At 36.5% G+C, this 24,710-nt stretch overlaps 1 protein-coding gene across 7 annotated transcripts; it reads right to left on the bottom strand.

Annotated features, from left to right (window-relative positions):
• Nucleotides 1–255: 255 nt before the first annotated feature.
• On the bottom strand, nt 256–23,421 carry LOC117426276 (integrin beta-6-like). Of its 7 annotated transcripts, none has more exons than XM_059033754.1 (16): nt 23,215–23,421; nt 10,731–10,809; nt 9,687–9,766; nt 9,026–9,233; nt 8,388–8,634; nt 7,512–7,677; nt 7,086–7,265; nt 6,486–6,581; nt 5,696–5,785; nt 4,857–4,991; nt 4,011–4,428; nt 3,453–3,675; nt 2,509–2,606; nt 1,561–1,680; nt 1,078–1,244; nt 256–968 (listed from the first exon to the last, which is right to left on the bottom strand). In XM_059033754.1, the coding sequence occupies exons 1-16, from the start codon at nt 23,215–23,217 to the stop codon at nt 867–869; spliced, it is 2,412 nt and encodes an 803-aa protein (XP_058889737.1). In that variant the 5' UTR covers nt 23,218–23,421; the 3' UTR covers nt 256–866. The 7 variants fall into 7 exon arrangements, with proteins under 7 accessions (XP_058889737.1, XP_058889738.1, XP_033899591.2 ...); XM_059033755.1 differs by lacking the exon at nt 23,215–23,421 and adding an exon at nt 16,993–17,284; XM_034043700.3 differs by lacking the exon at nt 23,215–23,421 and adding an exon at nt 10,955–11,452.
• Between the last annotated feature and the right edge of the window lie 1,289 nt (nt 23,422–24,710).

Below are 24,710 nucleotides of genomic sequence, written 5' to 3'. Positions count from 1 at the left end.
TTTCATCAATAAAGGTTCACACTGGTAATTTTGGTTGAAATCAGTCTGAAAAAGATACTTCAGTTGCAGTTTATATGAATTATAAAAAGCATTTGCACACATGTTTTAAGTCTGGATTTAAAAATGAATGGACTGTTGTAGGCAGAGAATTAAAATTACACTTGTACAGAGCACTAAAATTGCAATCCTGAACATGCACTTATTATCAATGCTTCATTTTAACAAGTACTTAAACAAACAAAAGAAAAAAAACACTTCAAAAACAAATGACTTTATTAAGACATTTTTAAATTCTAAATAAACCAAAACATGTGTATAACCATTTACTGTCTAAAACAAACAATTTCAACCCAATCAAGGCACAGCCTTAACAAAACACATATTTACAATATTTTCTTTCAATTTAACACCCATAATTATTTTAGAGAACATGATAAAATTGTGTCTACACAATGGTGCTCATATGAATGCAAACCTAATAGGTTTGCATATACAGTAATTAGAATGACATTTTCATCCAGTTTCCAGTCTTAAAGTTTGTATCAGTAGAAAAAACAAACAAACAAAAAATTAAAAGTTATTTCAAAGCAGCAAATTGAAGTGCATTCAAATTAAATTAGATTTTATACACAACTGTAGCCTTTTTTCTTCTTGAATGTGAAATGTCCCTGAAAGGTATAGAAAAGTTTATTGGTTTGAAATAACAGGATCAATTATATATTTTCAGTGTACAGCAAAATCTCTAGTATCATTACATCATTCCATGCCAACATACAAATACCAAAACAGGTAGTAAAACATGCAAAACCAGCACACTCTGCTGTTTTGTTTTACATTTCGTAGTGTACAGTACTGTGTGCAAACTGTCAGTAGTGCTCTGAAGAAATGTCCACTTTGTGTTTTCCAGTATTTCTGTATGTCACATTTTTAAAGGTAGTAGTAGAACTCCTGAACAGTGGATTTGTCCCCTGTAACCAAAGGAATGTAATCAGAGACATTGAATGAGTGCATGTTCTAATGAAAAGTGAAGAAGAGAAAAGCCGGCATTCGTTATATGATTGCACGTTATAAACTTACCGTTTGCCATTTAGCATTTGCTCGTTCCGCTTCAAATTTAGCCACTTCTTTGCGGTCATGAACAGACACAAATAGTTTCCAGATGATGAGCAGGATGATCCCAATGGTAAGAACAGACATGGAAACACCCCAAATGATCAGAGGAATATTTGGAGGTTTAGGACAGTCTGCAGCAGGAAAAGAAAAAAAGTAATTGAAATAAAATAATTGTTCTTGTAGATTCACTTTGAGCTTGAATATGTTGATTAAAACCTCCTCCTGCTGCAAGTAGAAGCAGAAGCATGCTATTTTGTTCCCAGTACACATCAAGCAGGTTACTAGGATGGAGAAAGTGTCCCCATAGCTAATATAATGCATTCTAATTAAAGTTGCACATGATGCTAGACTTATGCATATAAACAAAGAAGGTAGCAAGAAGCTTGAACCTATCTCCTATAACAAAACAACAACATAACAAAAAAACAAGGGTACATATAAACTCACCTGCTTGTTTAAGGTTGTAAACATAAGTCAGTCTGTACTCATCAACTGACATGTGGAATGAAATAATGCATTCATTATCACTTTGTAAGGTGCACGGAATTGATCTGTTGTCTTTAAAATCTGTAAATACATATTTGAAAGAAAATAATGTAATGCTATAGAAAATTATATATATATATACACATATACAAATACACATACACATTGCAAAAGTAAAGGTAAGTTTCGGCATAGATGCAAAAGCCCAAATAGTGCATTACTGCATTACAGCACTCAGTGTTACAGCCTGGGCTTAAATCATCTTTTGAATAGTGCTTAGATACAGGAGAGTAAGAAGATATAGTTCTTTTTGTATAGCATTGATTTCCATATCAATGGCTGGCGAGCTTGAAGTTCTCCTTTGTATCTCACATTAGTAGCCCCTAGTTCTATGGTCAATCAGCTTTGCCCATCAGATGCACCTATCAACTTGCATTAGTGTGAATGAACTCATAACAATTACTATTAAGGATTTATGACCAGTACTAGATGTCTCACAATAGACCTGTCTGTATGACAAGGTAAATAATATGTTCTCTATTGTTAAATGTCACAACTAACACATATAGATAATGTTCCATGCATTCCATTCAGATAGCCAAGTGACATTGATCAAAGAATGTGCAGTTTGACTTTACAAATCTTTCCAATTTACTTTTGCTTTATGGTTAATGGCTAGCAGTTTTTTTTAAACAGTTATTAGGATTTATATAAGGAAACATGTTAGCAAAACTAGTAAACGTTGTTTAAATGATTATCCAAACAATCTAGTGCTAGTTCTGAAACAAAAATATAATTTTTCACAATTTACAAAAAGAGAATGGTTCTCATTTTGCACTGGAGACAAAAATGTACTACTACGCACTTGCATTTCTGAAAGATATGTTTTGAGCAGTAAGGTTTGCTTACCTTCTGTATCAATGACTGTGGTATGGATGGCTTTACATTTCTCATAGCATTCTTCTGGTGACTGTTCTTTTGCATATAGGTGGCACTCAACACAGCTTCTGATAAAATAATATAACAGCACATTAGCCATTGTCAGACAAGTTCTAAACAGTGTACATTTCAAGTGTATTTTTGTTCCATAGAGAAGGGTAAGTCAACAAAAGTTCCTGAACTGGTTTTGGAAATATAGACCGTAATATGAGCTGTGTGTATCCCCCAAGGAGTTTTCTTTGAAAACTGGTATTCACTCTTTACTTACAGAACTTGACAAGTGTCAGACACTGCCCAAGGCCAAGGGATTCATTCAAAAGCACGAGGAATGATATGAGTAACTCATACAGGTGAAATAAAATCTGTCTGTTTGTGATGTGGTTTCATGTTTCCTGTCTATTAAAATGCCAGTGGATCAGTTAATTATTGTCTGCAAGGAAAAATGGCTCTGTGACCATTGACATTAAAATGGATTGCTCTGAAAATAAATAAATACAGATTGAGATTATCAAATCATTTTAGTTAAATAACATGAACAATATTGACACAAGCAAAAATATTTTATAAGTGTTCTTTCATTAATCTGAACATCAGTAGCAGTCTGAACTGACATATAATCCAGACCACGCTACCATAATAAATTGCATGTTGATAGACACTGAATTTCCCCACAAGTGTAGAAAGATACATATCACTGCAAACAAATACATGTATAGTACAGTTCAGGTTATCATTTGAAAGAAATGCCTTAACAAAACTACAAAGCCAGAACAAATACAGGGTCTGTTCCCAACTGGTTCAGACTAGCTACTGGCTAATGTATTTTTTTTTTAAAAAGCAGTATGATACAAGATTATTCATGGTCTATATACAGCTTTATTGTTTTATAAAACTAAACAACACCAAAAAGTTACCTTTTGGAACTGCAGGCATCTCCACAGGTGGGGCATCGCTCACAATTACTGCCCGAGGCTCCGGGGTTCGTGCAAACACATTTACCACAAACACACTCTCCCCTTCCATTACAGAGTACTCCATCATCTGAAACACAGGCGTCTGTACTTGTGGTGCAGTTACAGTATTCACCAATCCAGCCACTGTGACACACGCATTCCCCACAGTCACAATTCCCATGACCTGCACAGAGACAAATATGAACTGGAATATTAGGTAGAACTTCAGATTACAGGGCACACATAAACATATAATTACAGTGTAATGACTGGGTTACAACTACTAATGGTTCATGCTCTTACATGGTACAGTAACTACAGTTATAAGTGCATTATTCCATTCAATGGAAATGACCTGTGTCACTTGCTTACTATGAACTTACATCAGGTAACAAGGTACATAGGCAAAATGCTACAACCATAGGCTTATAATTTGTTCCTCAAATTGTGTTATGAGGCCAATAGGATAGGCAACATTTATTACAGCACTTATATTTTACTGTCATTACAGTGACATACCTCCACAAAGAAGTCCTCTGTACCTCACACAGGAAAAGTCATCACACTCACAATATGCGCCATAAATGCGTCCAAAACTTGAAGGGTGGCAAACACACTGTCCACAGTAGCACTCTCCTTGCCCATTACATGATTCCCCCTCCAGATTTTCTTTGCAGGGGCTAGTTTGTATGTTCTCTTCAGTGCACTCACAGTGTGGGCCCATGTGGCCGGGGTTGCACACACACATGCCACATTGGAAAGTGCCCTTCCCGGCGCTGCACCTGGAGCTGTTCAGCTCTGCTTCATGGTGACACACACAGCTACACATCGCTTCAATCTCAACCTTCAGTACATCTTGGAATCCCACTGGTTTAATTGTAAAGTGCTTGGGCTTCTTCAAGCAATCTGTTAATCCCACTGTAACATTGAATGAAACCTACAAAGAAAAACAACCATTTTACCCTATGATATTGCTTTTCAAGATAGCGCTTACAGCACAAATGGCAAGTGCCATTTAACAAATGTGTAGTTTCAGTTTAATGCAGTGTTGTTTTGGAACATTTTCATTAAAAAAGTAACACATACTGATATGCAACAACATACAACAGTATAAAATGCAGTAAAATAAATGTTATAAACCTGACTGAATTTTGGAAATGATAACATGCGATCTCATTGTTAATTCTCTAGAAATGCACAGGGAATTTCCTGAGGAATTATTAACCTTTCGGGGTTTACAGTCCTCAGGCTTTGCTTCTGGCCACAAACTTCCAGCTGGTCATTAATTCCCTAAATCTCATGTCTAAATCCTACTGGTCTTGCATTGCTGTTGTACGGTATGTGCTGTTTGTAATGATTACTGACCGTGTCTCCGACCTGAAGATGAGAACATTTTTTCTGTCCTGGAAGAACGGTGCCGTCATGACAAATCGCTGTAAAGGAAATTTGTATGTCTTCAGTGTCACCTTCTACTTCCAGCTCTATTTCGGAGCGTAATTCCTTCAAAAAAGAGAGCATAGCCGACTCATTATCACAAAATCCAAAACTGTGTCTAGAGCTTCCTGTTGGTTGAGGGTTTTAGTATTAGGTACTGGTACTAGTATTTGTAATGACGTATATCACCTACAGTATAATATGCAAATGTAATTTGCCCTAAAAACTACAGTACATGAACAGGCTGAATTACAGTCTACTTCTCTGTTGAATCAGCCCATTAGAGTTATTCTGAAGGCATAGGAAAGACTATAGCACAACACAGGCTCTCTGTGTAGCAAGTTAATGGAATGATAATAAGGCAGCAGCTGTGTATGGGTTTAAACTGCCATCTTAGCTTAATCTTCCACTTCAGCTTCATGTCTGAAGTCGAAATCACTGGGTAACAAACGCCTGAGACTTCAAACAAGAAGCATGTAGAGGCCTGTCACCCGTCGACTGTGAATCAGACTGGAGGAGGGAGTGGAACCGTGGCTCAGACAATGTAAACATTCACACAGCTAGGTTCCACTTTAATATTCATTCAAAATGGCTATGGTTTGTTATTTATTACATTATAAAGCCTTCCTATCTTTCTGGGATGGTACAAACTGCAAATAAATGTTGAAGGGTTATCAGCAGTTACCTTTGTGGAGGCTTCAAAAATAATTAAAAATTCAATGAAAGAACAATCCACCAGCCTCACCCCCACACACACCTATATTTCTTACTTTGTATGCAGTCATGATCAGTTGCAGAATGTTTCTAGAGTCAGACTGAAGTATTCCAACTGTGGCTCCGGGGATCAGCTTAGCGTAATTCTACAAGATAACATCATACAAAATGAATGTAAGTCCCAAAAGTCCTGCTTAAATATGTACAGCTTTGTGTTTATTGTTCATGTCTATGGATGAAGCTTACTCTGCCCTGGCCATATTTTCAAATTTAAATAAGCTTATTATTAATATCTCTAAAAGCTATATATATATATGGAAAAACCCATGTTACCACAAACATTTTAACCTACTTATCCTCTCTTCTGTAAATGTAAAAAAACATTAATTAGTTTGCTTTCCTGGTACCTGTAACTTGTGTAATTTAGGAGAGTGTGTGTTATTTTGTATATCCAAGAAAGCACAGTGAGATGTTACTATATAGTAGCTCTTGCATCGTAAATGGCACATAATGGTACATAATAAATTATGGTAATCCATTAGCTGCATTTGCTAACTTGAGTTCATTGGCAAAGACATAAAGTATTAATAAAATATGAGTTACAGAAATAAGAGAAATTAGAGAAAGGGTTTAAATAAACATCACATGTTGTCTTTAATATTGCATTTTACTGATGGTTAGTACAGTAACAGGAACATTTTATTAAAATCCACGTTAATATAGTGGTAAGACGACAGGTCTCAATTGTTAAAAGATCACTACTTTTAATAAGTTTAATCAATTAAAATGATTTCAAATCTTCATATGTTTTTCATTTTGAGTTTTAGTATATAAAGGTCATCTCACCTCATAGTTGTTTCTCTGATCCTCAGTCACAGCGAAAATTAGAAGAATATTATTTTCCACAAGCTTATCTATTAGTTGTCCAAGTGTTGGATACTCCTAGAAAGTTTTAAAATACAATATAAGTTTTTGTATTTTTCTATTTCTTTCAACCCATTCAAACATTGTGTTTTATATTTTGCATTGATACATTTATTTTGTTTTTAAAAGTTTTCCCGTTGTCTTACACTCATGTTTCCCCTTATATATATATATGAGCCAAATATGCATGCTTCTTTCACTACATGCAGCAGTGGATGGTTATAAATAACATTTACTGTAAGACATTTAACAAAGGAATCATTTTGTTATACCCAAACTATGTTGTAAGAAAACACACACCACCAACGTGCTGTATTTGGGTTGATAAGATCATTAAAATAATAAAATATATTAAAATATATATTTTTAATAATACTGAACAAAATGCCTTCATGGCTAAGATTCATAATATACATTATTGGCTCTATTAATATGTTTATCTGTAATGAGACAGAAAACCCACACACAAAATAGGTTCTAGGCCAAGCACTAACTTTATTAGAAAGAGGAGTATCCCATTACCAAGACTGTTGATTTGGAATATTCATTGTTGCTGTCCAGATGGCATTGTCCGTCATTAGGGATGACTATTCCTGACATTTTGCTATCCATTCCAAAGTGGGAGTCAGCATCACTTACAAACACCAAGAGATGCATTGAATCATTCCTCCAGCCAATCTTATCCTGAAAGTAGTTTTTGTTCTGTTGAATGTATTGGATTTTTCATAGATTTTTCATTGATTTAGTAGCTTTATAATCAACATTTTGCACCGTCCGCATGTGTACAAATCTTTACATAAATATTACAAGTATAATGCTCTCATACAAAGAATACTACCCATTCTTTCTTACGATTTATTCATAATGGAGGAGGGTATATTTTAATACTCTAAGTCAAATGAAAGGATGTGCCACTAAATGCAAACAAATAATCATTAGGTTGTTTACCCCACAGACAGCTGCTTGCATGACAGCATCAAATCCACATTCTGGAATGTCAATATTAGCTGAAACTTGTTGATCTGTAATGATTTCATTGAACCTCTCAGCACTGTCAGTTAGAGGAAGAACATGTTTGTATCCAAAAGTTGGCAAGCAAAATTGGTCAACGCCCCTGGAAAAAAAAGTGTCATTACCATCCCCTTTATCTTGCTTTTTTTCCCCCCCCAGCAAGTTTTATACATATTGAGTTCAATTGTAATAAAATGTGATTATCTGGTTACTGGAACTCTCACTAAAAGACCCATAGAACCTGACATTTTTTATATTACTCTTTTATCTTTCTAAAAATACTCTTCATTATGATTTAGAGCAGTTTTACCACTGTCTTTAGAAAGAGCACATGTCATTTTGTACATTATCCCCAAGGCTAACAACAGCGTGGAAAGTAATCCAAACAACCAGAATTTGTTTTGCACAAAACATTAGGAATGTCTCCAGCATTCTATCTAAATCTTTTAGATTGTGCATAAGTAATCTAAGACCCATAAATACAGTCCCATTGCCATGTAACCCAGCTTACAATAAGGAATTGTGTCCTTCAGCTCTGGGGGCTAACAAGGGAGTCGAAACATTCTGATTATGATGCAGTTACCTTGGATAAAATGGCAGTTAAAATAGATAAAATGGCAACCAATGTCTGTTTTTTGGGAGATGCATTTTAATATAGATAAGTTATTGCTGAAAAATGTGTAGATATGCACCAATGCAAAGACAATACGAATTTAAAAACTGCTGTCTGGACATGCCATAGGCATGTTCAATTGGTACAAGATGTGTTCTGCTAAGCTGTGATACCAGTACTTGAATAAGAATAACACTTACTTGCACGGGTTCTTTAATTCTTCTGGAGTTTTTCTTATAAACGGTAATACTGGTTTCTCAACAAATGATCCAAATCCTAGGCGGAACTTGCTGGTAAGCTTTGCCATTTCCTTGGAGAGTGTAGTACCCAGTTCCTTAATCATTTCAAGGTCGTCAACCATAGATGCTGACAGGTCCATCAGGTAATAGACATCAACAGGGTAATCTTCAGCTTGCTGAACATCAACTTGGAATGTGACCTCATTTGCTGCCAATAAATATAGAAAGTTTGTTTTTGTTGATAACCAAATATCTTCATACTGCTTTGGGTTTTGTTCAGTGATACTGGAACCTTCCCTGACAAACATTATGTCCCTGGCATATTTTTGAAAAAAATGCAACATCATACAACATGCCAGCGTGAAAGAGCTTGATTTGACCTTCATTTGATACATGGATTCAAAAAAGAATATATTTTATATTATAAGGTTGTATGAATGTGTTATGCATCTACAGAATTTAGAATTGGGATGCTGACACCAAGTAACACTCTGCAGGGATGTGAGTGCCATATTAAATAATTCAAAAGCTTGTGGTTTTAATTTAATAATGTTGTTCAGAAAGATTGCTTTCAACATTATAATATATGACTGTTTTACCTGGTCGTAGTTTTAGAGTAATTTTTTGAGGCGCTATTTGAGTAACATTCCTGTTGTTTTTCTGCCCTCCTCCACCTCCCAAAAATTCGTTTTTCTGAATCACAACCTTGGTGATGGGAAATTCAATTAAATCCTCTGGACATCCTTTCATCAGAAGATTGGTTAGATTGTCACACCTTTTACTGTTAGACAACGAGTCTGTGAAATTCTAGGAGATAGCAAAGCAAACAAACAAAACATAAATCTTCACTGAATACTCTTTTTAATACAGTAACACAATATTTTGCACTATTCATTACCTCTTTGAGTTATAACAATTATTCTGGAATGTGATGTATGCCGAATATTTGTCAGATGGATCTATTTTATTCACCTTAATACTGATACAAACTAATACAATATAATAATAATAATAATAATAATAATAATAATAATAATAATAATAATAATAATAATAATAATACATTTAGAATAAATGACCATGGTGTAAACAGAGATCATCCTATATTTACACCACTCACTCGATGTATATATGGACAATTATATTATTAAATACTGTACATAGTAGTAGTGTAAATAATGCATCACTTTTAATCAATTTATATTCACAGCAGTGTTGTAACATACCCGATTGGTTTCACAGAGATCTCTATAAAGTTACCTCTTGAGAACACCAAGCGCAATGTGGTCCAAGCTGCAAGCAGTCATCACATGTCATTGCGCTCTCAATAGAACATGTTCCTATGGTTAAAACCAGAAATGGTTATAGCGGTTCACGTTCCCATGAACTTAAACTTACTGTTGCATGATTCCACGAAAAAATATTTTATTCAACTACAGTTAAACTTAACTGTAATAAACCAAAAAAGATCAAACAATGTGAGTGTTTATAATAAATAATAATCATTTAGCAATTACTGTAGTCTGCATCTTGTTACCACACACAACAACAACAACAAGTATTTTACCATGTTGGAATTGTTAGTTGTAGGGGGGGGGGGGGAATCCTTCATATATAAAGGTAACTGATCATGAGGATATGGGGTGTGAAACATCATTAAAACAGAGGTGTAATACCTTCGTCTTTATTTCAAACTAGTCACATGCTTGTAAATAAATCTGCAAAGTAATGCAACTAAATGGAATCCTCCTTGACCAATCACATTTGCACAAAATAGAAATATGCATTTATGGTACCCTACAGGTGTGTCTCTGTTTACAGATTTCCAGTATGAATCAAATACTGTTTTGAGCTGCGCTGTGGACTACTGTACAATGATTTCAATCAGTATTTGAATTAAAATGTGTAGAATTTAGTTTTGCCATCTTTTGTATTGTTTTTTTTGTTTGAACGCTACTGTATATTCAGTAAGGTTACATGTGTTTATTCTGGAAACTATATCTTGAAAGTATGTTTCCCTTCCGCACTGACTGTATCAAACACTTTCATAATTCGTCTTCAAAGTATCATACATTTTCTTAAACTTCTTATGACTAACATTTTTTACAGTACCGTATAAAATAACCTCTTTCCACATCGGGTACTATATAGACAAGCCCCTAATGTTTTCAGGTGATAATTGTATGATAATAGCGATACTGGTACTGTAATCTGAGATTTGGTGGGTTTATAAAACTTTAGAAGTGGTCTAAGAATCTAAAACCTGATTAACGCTACTATGCGATAGGTTACTTGTGCACTTACCTTCCACAAAGTCGTGTCTGAACAGAAAGAGAATAACGCTGAGCAGTGTAATCCCCATTAGTCTCCAGTGTTGTTTCGGCTGCATAGACAAAAAGTTAATTGTTATATAATATTAACACGTTGATTTTCATTTTCGCCACGAGTTTGATTCAAGTTTAAGTTTAAATGAATAAGGACAGTATCGAATTGCAACCTGAAGTTGACACAGGAAATGCATGCCTTACCTGTATAGGTGAAACTGGCTCTGTGAAGGCTGAGACATTCTTACGTGCCTAACCCTTTTTACCCGCTTCCTTGTTTTTCACAGGTAAGGGCATAAAAAAAAAATGTGTGGAAATTTATGCACGCGTTGAGATCATAAACGCTCGCTCCAAATAAATGGGCTGGCGCAGTTTGATTAGACGTTAAATCGGTTGTTAATTTTAAGTACCACTTACCCCCCAAATGTAAGAATGGTTTTGAACTAGTATAATCAAATTATGTACAGTAGTGTTCTATTAATGTATTGTTGTATGTTTCTACCTGTCCATTATTGAAACACAGCATGTTATACTGCTTACCAATATCTATTAACATGGCGATATTTACTGCAGTCTTCTTTACTGTGACCTAATTATATGGCTTTACATTTTTATATATCTTTAAGAAGACAGATATGGGAAACTAGACTGATCACAACATCAAATAGCATGAGGTATGTAGACAGGTTATTATTGTTATTATTATTATTATTATTATTATTATTATTATTATTATTATTATTATTATTATTATTGGACCTTTTAAATAACAATACATACAAAACTGAAGAGCTTTATTATCTAGTATGAATTCTTTAAAAGAGTCTAGTTCACAAAATAAAACTTCCTTTCCTTTCAGCAAAAGAAAAGTAAGCTTTGAGAATCTAATTATCGGCATTTGGTATTACTTTCAGAATTCGAGAATTCTTTTCTGATAGACCTAACATTTTGCATCAGTATTAGACAGTTCTGGAAATAAATGCAACTCTTAAAGGTAATCCATTTCATAACATTCTTATCTTATATATTTGCACTTACTAAGTAAGCTATATTGGCAGCACTGTTCTGTAGTGTCTAGAGTGAGCTCCAGTTTAATGGATGTTTTACATTTTACACTATTCAATACTTTGGAGATTTTGGAGTGCAATGAAATTAAAACTGTTTATTGTTTTACTCTTAACTAGTCATTATATGCACCATCAAATATAGTCGTGTTTTGTAAGAAATTACGGCTTAAATGAAATGTTGAGTTTGCATATGGAAAAGCAGATTCTACATGTTTATATGGATCACTGACATACTGTAGCTGGAGGGCATTTTTTTTTTTTTACTTATTACCTGTGTTTCCTTAGTAGCTTAGTCACCTAGGGATGACAAGTAGAAATGCCCAGTGCAGGAGAGTTCAAACTGACTCGAAATCAAGCAGGTTTTGGAACATCTCTGCACCTTTCATAACCTAGGCACCCCCTGCCAAGGGACTCAGAGTGCAATTCCAGCTGTGGAGGACATGCTGCTTATATGTAGATGAATATTGTATATGTAATGTGCATTTTAGTTTTTTCTACTTTCTCTTGTTTTTATGTAAAGACCAGAATGATCTTTAGCAGAGGACACCCTCACAAATAAAAAAAGGCTTGTTCTGGAGAGAAAATTTAATAGACCAATAAACACAATCTGACCCAGAAAAGCCAGAGAAGAGTAACTGGCAGACCCTTTCGGCAAAGGGTCTTGTAGACGTTTTATCATGTAGCCTGAAACAAATAGAATGGTAGATATAGGTCTATATCCCCAAACAATATATGCCCACTACAGTTAACAAGTTTAAAGTCAATCTCACTGTTTAACATCATCAGACTCCTAGAGTATATATTGACAACACACCACATCCATTCTGCCAGGCAGGAGAAGCCATGTGAAGTATGATTCCTACAGGCTTCTGTGGCAGTATAAAGTATATGAAGGTCAAAGAAAAGTCATTTTAGGATTGGTAGGCAATACAGCTGTCTGGTATGGAGGGGAGACCATAGTGTCATATTTGTGACAAATGAATAGTTATTGTAGGTTAGTCCAGATAGAAACAGTGGGGGGTTCTATTAAATGGACCACAATAACTATTATTTGTCACAAAGTTTTTACAAGTTGTTTACTTGTAGGCACGGCAGCAGTAGCAAAAATGGCCACCGATTAAAAGACTACAAGTCCCGTAGTTCCTGAAAGCCAGAAGGACTGCAGTGGCGGGAATTCTGGGATATATATAAAGGGGAGGGTTTTTACAGTTGAGGAGAGTAGAGTAGGCAGAGGGGGTCTGTGAGGACCGTATCTAGTGAAGTAAAACAAAGAGAACGAGGATTACAGGTACTAAACGCCGTGGTCAGAATGTGGAGAACAAAGTGCCATCCAGAAACGGGAATAAATAAATCATGGTTTACCACTTGTAATCGGGGCTGCAACGTAGGACAAGTCACAGGGGACCGTATTTCCCATCATCCTCCTGCTCACATATGTAACTGAGATGGATTTACCAGTGAGCAGGAGGATAATGGGAAATGTAGTTCTGAGAGGCCAATGCGAGTACATGGGAAGCCATCTTGAGGCAGGGAATGCAATTTAAAAGTTTTAAAAAGTGGTCAAAATGTAAAAAAATTAAATTAAAATAACACACACCTTACGTAAACAGTTGTAGCAACACATGGGAACATGTAACACAATAAAATAAAAAGGTCCTTATGTACCCTTTAAGGACCAGGTTCAATTACACGGGAAATTGGCTAACCCCAAGATAAAAAGAGAGAATGAAGTAGAGTCTCCAGAGAGCTTAGTGAGTGTGTTTTCCTTTTCTCATACAGATTGGTTCCCAGAGCAAAAGTCTAAGAGAAAGGTGTTTAAAATGAGAAAACAACGACAGAGAGAAAAAAGGGGACCCCCAGCTAAGCCGATATTGGTAGGCCAGCATACAAAGAGGGAGGGAAAAGGGGTGGAAAAGCAATGTACCTTTGATGAAAGTATGACTGACACTAACCTCCCCAGAGATAGGAATTGAAGAAGTAGATGACTGGAACAAATCTTTTTTGCCTGGTAGTGAACTGTTTGCTAGGGAACAAGAAAATGATCCAACCTTAGTGAATGTGAAAAACCAAGTGGTATCAGTAAATGGAACGTCGGTAGAAAATGTAGTGATTAATCCACAGAAACACTACGTGGGGAAAATAACTTAGTTTACAGGATTACTATTATTAATGACAGCCTGGTAGAACCATTACTAATACCACCTACATGATGTGCTCAGTATTGAGGCTAGCACTCAACCATCTAGGGGGAAAGAAAACAACGCATTTTACAATGATTTTACTGGTTAGGGGTCCACAAGGATGTAGAAAACTTTTGTCCTGGAAGTGCCAAAAAGCTAGTCCCTGACTGCACTTAAGAGCACATTTAAAACCTATGCCAATCATTGATATTCCCTTTGAGAGAATTGCCATAGACCTTGTAGGTCCATTAAATAAGTCTTCTCGCATTCATGAATATATTTTGGTCATCGTGGACTATGCCACCCGCTATCCGGAGGTGATCCCCTGAAGAAATATAGCATCCAAAACCATAGCAAAATAAGTGGTTCAGGTATTTACACGAGTCAGGATACCAAAAGAAATATTGACTGATCAGGGTACTCCCCTTATAAATAGACTGATGAAAGAACTATGTAATACCTTGTACATAAAACCTATACGTACCTCCATTTGCCATCCTCAGACTGATGGATTAGTGGAATGATTTAATAAAACACTCAAATCAATGTTAAGGAATGCCATTAGCCAAGACGGGAAGGATTGGGATTTGCTATTGCTATATCTCATGTTTGCAATTAGGGAGGTTCCACAGTCATCGACAGGGTTTTCGCCGTTTGAGCTTTTGTATGGGAGACAGCCGAGGGGTATTCTAGATATTGCAAAAGAGACATGGGAGGCTCAACAGTCGAAAGGGAAAAATGTTGTTGATTATGTCTTAAAACTTCAAGAAATAATTGAAAAAATAACCCCCATTGTGCAAGAGCATATGACACAGGCCCGGGCAAGACAGGTGGGTAACTATAATAAAACAGCCAAACAGCGTTCCTTTAATCTGGGAGATAGAGTAATGGTGCTAGTTCCTACCCCAGAGAGTAAATTATTTACACAGTGGCAAGGGCCTTATGAGGTCATAGAAGCAGTAAGTCCTGTAAATTACAAAATCAGTCAACCCAATAAACGCAAACATGAACAATTATATCACATTAATTTATTAACCATGGGTCGAACAAGAGGTTTTAACAATAAACCCTGTTAATAAAGAGGAGAAAACTGTTAATATGGGCCCGGATATAAAACTAGAGCAAGTGAAAGAGGTCAAAAAGCTTGTAGCAAAGAATCAAGAGGAAGAACATCACTTACACATCATGAGATAATACCACCCCCAGCAGTTCAGGTAAAAGCAAGGCCATACAGCATACCAGAAGCAAAACTAGTTGACATGCAAAAAGAAGTAGAGTCTATGTTGAAATTAGAAATAATTGAGGAATCATCTACCCTGTGGAATAGCCTGATAGTCATAGACCGAATGGTACGTGGAGGTTTTGCAATGACTTTAGACAGCTCAATAATGTTTCCAAATTCGATTCATATCCAATCCAAAGGGTGGATGAATTAATCGAACGGTTAGGAAAAACTAAATACTTAACGACACTAGATTTAACAAAGGGTTATTGGTAAATTCCATTAAACCCAGAATCCAAGGAGAAAACTGCCTTTTCAACACCACTGTTTCAGTACAAAGTAATGCCCTTTGGTCTACATGGAGCCCCAGCATCATTCCAGAGATGAATGGATAAAGTGCTGAGACCCCATATAGACTATGCATCAGCATACATAGACAATATTGTAATTTTTTCAGAAGCCTGGGAGGATCATTTGGAGAAAGTACAAGTGGTTTTAAACAGCCTAAGGGAAGCCTCATTAACGGCCAACCCAGAGAAGTGTTTTATAGGATTGTCGGAGGACAGATATTTGGGGTATATTGTGTGTGTATGGGGGGGCATAATAAAGCCTCAGATGGATAAAGTAGAAGCCATCAAGGAGTGGACAGTACCACAAAACAAAAAACAGGTGAGGGCATTTTTGGGCTTGGCAGGTTACCGTATTACAGCCATTTTATTTTTCTTCTGTTACAGCTCCTCTAACAGATCTCATAAAAAAAATCAGCAGCAAACAAAGTAAAGTGGTCAGAAGTGACAGAAAAATCGTAAAGGAATTTTCAAATAAAGGAACTGTTATGAAAGTATATTGAAAGTACCAGACTTTAAAAAAAACATTTCATTTTACAAACTGACATATCAGAAGTAGAAGTGGGGGTGGTGTTGTCACAAATAGTAGATGATGAGGAACACCGGGTGATGTACTTAAGTCGCAAATTGTTGCCAAGAGAGAAAAGATATGCAGTCGTCGAAAAAGAGTGTCTAGCAGTGAGGTGGGCTATAGAGACACTTAAGTATTATTTGCTGGGAAGAGAATTCACATTAGTGACATATCACTCACCATTAAAATGGATGAAGGAAAAAAGGAGAAAAATGCAAAGGTGACTAGATGGTTTTTAGCTTTACAACCCTATAAATACAAGATAGAACATAGAAGTGGTCTGAAGAATGCAAATGCAGACGGATTGTCCAGAGTTCATAGTAAGGGTGATGAAGTCGCTCCAACTAGTAGGTTTGAGCTGGGGGGAAGGATATGTGACAAATGAATAATTATTTTAGGTTAGTCCAGATAGAAACAGTGGGGGGTTCTATTAAATGGACCACAATAACTATTATTGGTCACAAAGTTTTTAAAAGTTGTTTACTTGTAGGCACGGCAGCAGTAGAATAGGCAGAGGGGGTCTGTGAGGACCGTATCGAGTGAAGTAAAACAAAGAGAGCAAGGATTACAGGTACTAAACAAACCCGGGATTACAATAAAGAAGGATTCAAACCAGGAGCTGCAGAGATGGGAAACAAACTTCACAAGACCTGAAGTAGGTTGCCTGGTTTTTATTATTGTGTGTGACGCAAGACCAGTTGAGAGTGTGCGTCGAGTGTGGAGAACAAAGTGCCATCCAGAAACTGAATAAATAAATCGTGGTTTAACCACTTGCAAACGAGACAGTATTTGGCTTTTAAGTCTTGATTTTTATATGGACAGTGTTGATGCACTGTGGCTGGAAAACAGGGTCACCTTAAGGATACTTGGTTTCAACAAACAGCAGTTCCTGCGCTGTTGCCATTCAATTGCCTCATCTGAGAGCTACCTACAGAGCACATACTTATGGAACCATGGTACTGTAACCGGGATACCTGTGGAAAGAAAGGAAGGATTATTATATTTAAGAGACATTAAATTAAAGAGAATGGACTGTGATAAAAATACTACACTCACCTGTGGGATCAACTGAAGACTTGCGGATTGAAAGACCGTTTTATTTTTATTATAATAGGGAGTAGCCCTATTATAATTGTTAGTCAGGGAACAAAGTGATGTTGTGCCCAAAGACTGGGTTAGGCTTTATTTTGTTTATTTTATTTTATTTTATTTTCCAAAAACTTGAGTTGCCTAAAGTTAATAAATACTTACCTTTGTTTGCTATCCTGGTTTCTGTCTTTCTCTTGTATAGCACGCTTCAGACAAAGTCCACAAAATAGAGCTCAAAGCTCACACATGGTGTCAGCAGTGGGATTCTGACTGAAGAAAAGAAAGTTGCTAACCCACAGAGACTCTCAGTGCTATACAGATCAAGTAAAATCAAAATGCCGGACCTTGCGGTCATGCTCAAGTTGCTCGCACAAAGTCAGCACGCCAGCAACCTGGCTCAGCAAGAAACCACTAGGATGATGCAGGAGCTTCATCGAGCGACAGTGCAAGATCAGCAAGAGAATAACCGACTAATACAGGAGCAGTTAAACAAAACACAACAAGAACGAAGTACCGTGATGCAGCAAAACTTGAGTTATGTAAAATTAATAAATACTTACCTTTGTTTGCTATCCTGGTTTCCGTCTTTCTCTTGTATAGCACGCTTCAGACAATAAATAAATAGATCTCAAAGCTCACATATTATTGTATCTTGCAATTCTGAGGAACTGCAGAAAAGTCAAAGATCTAAGGCAGCAGGCAGCAGAATAACTGAATGACGACTTTCAGAAGTTTATCATGCTCAGTTGTGTGATCACTTTTATGATGAATATCTGTGATGTTAACCTGCATGGCAGGAACAAGTGATTGCTTCCAGTGTCTTTTAAGTGGACCATCAAGGAGCTAGCACAGGGCAGCTAGCTAGTCAACAATCTGACTATGATTGGTGTTCTCCAATCTGTGTCTACAAACAATCACTTAGACTATGTAGGGGTGAATTCTGTTCGTTAATATTTAACAGTTGAAGAAAGTAGCAACTCTATTACTGGAAGTGTTCATTCTCCGAGGTGTGTCCATGTTTTTTAATTATTAACTCAAAGAACATAAAGAGATTGAATGTGCGTCGTCTGGTATAATGACTATATTATATGATACAACAAGAATTCAGAATATTTGATAAAAATAAACTGATTTATTTAGAATGACTGGATCTCATTGTACCTTACAATATACACAATATATATGTAAACTTTCAGCCTGAATTTTTTTTTTTTTACATAAAAGCAGGTCTGACCATTGTAATGTTGCTTAAAACAGTAATCTTTTGATTTTTTTTTTTTTACAGTGCAAGCATATCTGTGCTGACTCATTTAGGTAAGGCATAAATAGCATGAATCCTCATAATCCGGACACTACAGTGACTGCAGAATACACTGCAATAATACCATCCATCCATCCATCCATTATCATTAACCGCTTATTCCTCTACAGGGTCGTGGTGAGCTGGAGCCTAACCCGGCATACACAGGGCGCATGCAATAATACCTTTGTAGCTAAATAAAAAACAACACATATGGGGGCTGATGTAAGGATAAGTGCAAAGTGATTTGCGGCTGCAAAACACCCATATTGCGGCCAAAATCTGTGTTTCGCACGTGCAAACTGCGTTTAGCTGCCATAAAGTGGTACTGTAGCAGCCACTAAACATGCAGAGTATGTTGAGAATGGTTTTCACCTGCCGTTCTGCACCCACTTATCAAATTAACACTTTGCCATCATTAATCCATTTAAATGATATTGAAATGTATTCCAATTAAGAAAAGAGCATGGAATTGGGCAGGGATCTGGAATACTAAGCGGGCGCAAACATTATAACGAGTATTTTGCCTTAAAAGGTGCAAACCATTGTAGAAGCGTGTAATTAAGAGCTGTATAAAACCATACATCTTCAGAGATCTGTCATTGGCCTCAAGATGGCTGCTGTGGTGCACTTCCTGATGCGCTGACGCTTGGCTCTTGTTGAGGAGAGGCAGGAACATATTCAGAGGAGAAGGGCAACACGGAGAAGACCCTGCATATTCAAACCCAGGGTCCCTTTGTTGCTGGTGGATGCGGTGGCAAGGCGTTATCATCTCACTCCACAGGTCATCCTAGACCTAATAGCTGAATTTCACCTTTTCATCACCTGGTTGACTGTCCTCCTCATAACAACGACAGCATTGGCTTTCTCCACTATAGAGGACCATGTGGCTTCTTTGGTAGCATAATTGATGTGGGCTGAGACTTTTCCAAATAACAAAATTTCATGCTGAGTGACCTCACCTGTGAGAACTCATCCTCATAAAACTTTTCTTTTCTGTGTGCGAAGAGGACATATGTTTTTGTTTGGTTTCATTTGTGTGCTCCACAAATCTCATACAGCGCCTACTGCTCTGTGTACTCCCACCAATTCACCTTACCTCTGGGCTGTAAGTGCAGCTGATAAATAGCCAGATGCACAGGTGGCACTCATTGTGACCCTCAAATTGCAGCTCATTATTTGTGCATGTTGAGTAGTTTGCATTGCTCTTAAGCTTACATAGGCCACAGTGCAAAATAATTGCCAGGCCGCTAGGCAATTTGGATTTTGCAGCCGCAATTGTTTGTACTGCGCCTGTCCTTACACCAGCCCCATGATGTAAAAGTTTATCTCCTGGGAGGAAAGTCATCTGATGCTAGCTGGTATCATTGGAAATCAGCGACCCCTGCTAGTCACAGACAGAAACCTCCCAGACTGGACCCTTGCCTACAGGGTTCAGAAGCTTGGTAACATCAGTTGCTTATGGATGAAAAGAGGGGATTTGCTTATAAAGAGGAATAGAGGTTGCATGTTGATTTTTAGTACTCCTAATTGGTAACTGGGTTGCAGCGGTGAGACAAAATCCAAATTTTGCATACCCAATTATGTAGAAAAATATGTACAATTTTGAAAAATGTACAAAAGAAAGTTAATTAACTCAGGTATTTTAAATGGTGGCCATGCAAATGAAAAAAAAAGTTCTTAGTAAGCATGAGTATTAATCCGCTCATCAAAATCAGAATTGATTGGAGTACATATAGAGGCAGAACAGCTGCGCACTCTGCAGGTCCTGCTCTGAATCACCAGCACAACACTGCAGTGCCAGTGACCTCACCAGACCAGGCCATGCTTGTGCTGTCAGCAAAGACCGAATAAAAGGATTTCGCTCACAAGCACCAACCCTTCTGAAAAAATACCTCTAACTGTAGCTCATCCCAAGCTTTTATCTGAAACAGCCTGTCATACGTGTTCCTACTTCAGTATTAAGTGTTTTCAAGAAAATAAAGAAAAGCCCAAAATCACAAAGGTGTCAGTGATCACAGGGTCTGAGTTTACTATCTAACTGTGGATCTCAGTGCTAGAATGTGTACCTGCAGACTCAGTGACTTAAAGCCAACACCTATAATTACTGTACCTGTGTGTTTTCAATTAGACAAGTATCATGAAGGAAAATAATGGTTCTAAGTAGCTTGTACTTTATAACCTTGTGTGATGAAAGGACACATGGCAAACTGGAAGAGGCTGTGGTCAATGTCACCAATACCAACAATCAGGGGGATATAACATAGATCTGGGCAAAGGCTTCAAGGGGGTGATAAGCCACTATCAGATAAGTGAGTTCAGTGAAGCAAACACATGTAACTCAAATCATTTGAAAGCAACCATTTACAGTATTTCATGCCCAGACAAGGGTAAACTATGCATTATAAGAAACCGGGAGAATTAAGCCCATTCATTTCCATTTACTTGGTTGACGGTTAGAAATCCCCACCATTTCAACAGCTAATATATTCCACTCTCAGTATGTTGCCCACTGTTTCTCACAAGTTTGAATCTGTTTTGCAATTATATTAAACCACCTTCATTAAAGTTCGTCCTGCTTTAGCACTGAAAAAAGCAATTGGATAGTTTAGAACATTTTGTAATTCAAGACAGCTCAACAGGCTCCCTCGTTGAATTCCTTTTTTTTTTTTTGTTGAACTATTTAAAGACCAGGCACTTTGCCTGCTGTTAGCATTCAGTTTTACAAGTATATATGCAGCTTCCCTTTCGGTCACAGACTGTGAATCGGTATTAAAATCAGTAGAGAGTGAGGTTTGTTTTGAGTAATATGGCTTCAGGGCTCATGCTATAGCTTTTTTTATTGTACTTTTTAGAGAGAGAGAGACAATATCTCTGGGAGTTTTTTTTTATGTTTAGCTGTATTGTATTACTTTTGTATTATATTGTCAGACTCTATGATTTAATAATAGTATATGTTTCAGTAATAAAGATGGCATTCTTATTATTTTATTGGTATCAGGACTAGAAAACTACATTTATGACAGCTATACAGTACAAAAAAACAAAAATTCCATAATAAAAGCACAAAAGTAACCTTAATGTGTTTAATAAATGTCATAATTTGTAGTCATTTTTTATGCCATGTTATTATTCTGACAATACTGAGTTTAAATACAAATACATTAGGGCAGATTTTTCTAAATTATCAAATATATCTTTTTATTTCTAAAACGGAATTTAATTGGGTAAAATGAACAAATTGGTTTGCTGTTGAGCTCCCCCTACTGGGATAGTAATTACATTACTTTTAAAAGTGTTTTTAAAGCTTCAAATCATGAAACTTACCATTAGTAGTTTCTTTCTAATCATTCAGAATAAACCAAACAACGTATCACCAAGAAAAATTAAAAAGAAAAGAAAAATTAACTTCACAGCTCCACCTTTAACCAAGTAACATTAAACCAAAGTAACATGCTTTATTACGAAGACCATTGCTTGATATTTGTGCTTCATTTATGCCACAGTGTGAGCATGGGAGTAATGAATGACAGTAGTATCTGGAATTGACTGTTACAAAAATACCACGTTTGCATTATTTGTAATAGTTCGATTTAGATCGATGGGCAAATGTCCTACCGTGAGAGGATGTACATTTTAATGGAAATTACATTTCTGACGTGGAGAAACTTAGGGGCGGGGGGGTTACCTGAGTAACTGGTGGCCTGCATTAGCAGTCCTAGGCTTTCGTTATTTACTGTTGAATTTCCGCTCAAAATCAGTTGATTTAGATTGCTGCATTTATCTATTCAGATAGTGTAGAAACTTTTTATTATGGTTAATGACTTTATGAACCAGCAATTGCACATTCTGATATTAAAAAGTGAGAGCCTACTTTCAATGATTATGATATCTAAATATATTGTGTAGATGGATTTAAACCTGTAGTCCTGTAGTAAGTAATTTATTGCTTTAGTGGCTTGGTTATTGCCCTGAAGAAGAGTTCTATTGGATAACATCATAAAAAACAGCAGCATGACAAAGGTTACTAAATAACTGTTTTCGTGGACTAAATACATGTTCACAAATTAATCTCATTAAAAAAATTAAGTTAATTATTTTAATAGGTCCCACAATTTCATAAGGTGTGAAATGTACTGTTTTATATGGGTTTGTTCGTCTTTTTCCCCCAAAGACTGATAACACTACAGTTGTTTAGTTTCTGTAGAGCACAGACAGTTGCAGTGCAGGCACAGTCCTTATCCTTTCCTATCATGTCAGTGCAACTCACCACTGAATTGTAGAGAGAACCATCTGTTGCATTGGATTCTATTCTCAATCCACACCCACTGTCTATTTCACTACCGTCAAACTGTGTGCCAAATAGTGATTTGTAACCAAGTCTGTTCCACACTGCAATGCAACATAGGAACTGAATTGTACCAAAAGAGACTAAAAGGCAGAAATAAACCCAATTTAAACTAAACTGGAGTTAAATTCAATTTTCATATATCAATGAAATCAACTTGCAGTTGCGGGAAATTGACAGCTTATGTATAAAAAGCATAATAAGCACAAACTTGTACAACTATACACACAGGAAATCTTACAAAAAAAAAAAAAAAATGCACAACACTCTGTTTAAACAATACACTGTGATTACATGACTTCTTTATGAAGGTTTTGAAGCTTCAAACCATTCAACTTACCATTAGCAGTTTCCTTTGATAGCATACTGAATGAACCAAACAACTTCAGTCATTGAGAAAAAAAAAAGAAACAAAGAAGAAAATAAGTATGTCCTTCACAGCTCCTCTTTAACCAAGTAACATTAAATCAATGAAACATACTGTATTACGAAGACCCTGGCTTGATTTTTGCGCTTCATTTATTCCAGTGTGTGCATTTGAGTAATGAATGATAGTAGCAACTGGTCGACTGATATACAAATACCAAATGCGCATTAGTTGCGAGATAATAGGTTAAATTTAGATTGATGGGCAAATGTGCTACTATTCAAGGATGACACATGGAAAAAATATGCCAGTGTATCATTTTATACTGAAACCAATCAAGATGAGGTCTGTGTTGAGTTGCTGACTTGATTTCCCATTACAGCAAACATTCTGAGAACAGATACAAGTGGATACTTAACATTTCTATTAGCTAGTGTATGTTTAATTGTCTCATGTACCCTGAGAAGAAATTCTGTATTTGGCTAAAACAATATGCAGTGTTTTCTTTCAGCGCCTCTAAATGGAAAATACAAAGGTGTCCTGATTAGAATGAAATGGTGCAGATTTGCTATAATGACAGGTGATTTTTTTTTTTTCATCTTCGTTTTTTTACAGATAAAATCACACAAAAATCACGAACATTATACAGTCAGGCTGAATTCATTGAGCGGTTCGCAATACAACCCAATGATCCTCACTTCCTTGCCAACAATATCCCCATAGGGTATCCTGTAGAACAGCAGGAAGGTATGGCAAAGTTCAGTCCCACAGAATGGGCCTCATTGCAGCAACTCGTGTTTACTGCACAGTATTTCAAATTCGGATTGTTTTTGTTGTTTGTTTGTTTTTTTTTGTTAGAAAATTGATTAACAGCATTATAAGCATATATTCCCAAGATGTTTTGTCTCCAAAGAGCGAATAAATGTGTGACTTGTGTGGGATGCATCAACTGCGCTGCTCCACTGGCTTGACAGAAGAAAACAGCAGGTTTATCATCTACAATTCTTTTCTTTGCAGAAAACAATATTGTGGCATTGTAGCACCTAATGATCCCAGGTAATATAAATCTGTTATTGTACTTGTTAAGATGCTGTATCGGTAATAGAGGAAATCGTTTGGATTCCCCAGCTTGTTAAAGAAAACAGTATTAGTTAATCCATGTTCCTGTTTTGCTGTGGCATCTGTTAGTACAAGATTCACTTGGTGCCAGAAAGTCTGTGAATTAGCAAACATATTAACTCTTTGAATTCTGTTAGATTTCTTCTGAAACTCAATATAACACTGTATATAGATGCAGAGCTGTTCTTTTAAGGGCAGTGGAGGGAATTAAAGAACGTGGGAATGGACCCTGCTCTTAGAGTGCAGGCAGAGGGGGTTCTGCTTGTTTTATAAAATATATTTTGAGTGAAGGACTGTGGCAAAGTGGTTTGCAGTGTGCAGGTGTAGAGGTGATGCAGTGCTCAAGAGAA

The sequence above is a fragment of the Acipenser ruthenus genome, chromosome 11, assembly GCF_902713425.1.
Source record: "Acipenser ruthenus chromosome 11, fAciRut3.2 maternal haplotype, whole genome shotgun sequence".
NCBI classification, from domain to species: Eukaryota; Metazoa; Chordata; class Actinopteri; order Acipenseriformes; family Acipenseridae; genus Acipenser; species Acipenser ruthenus.
The sequence above is the reverse complement of the archived record's forward strand: the minus strand, read 5'-3'. Positions and strand labels throughout refer to the sequence as shown.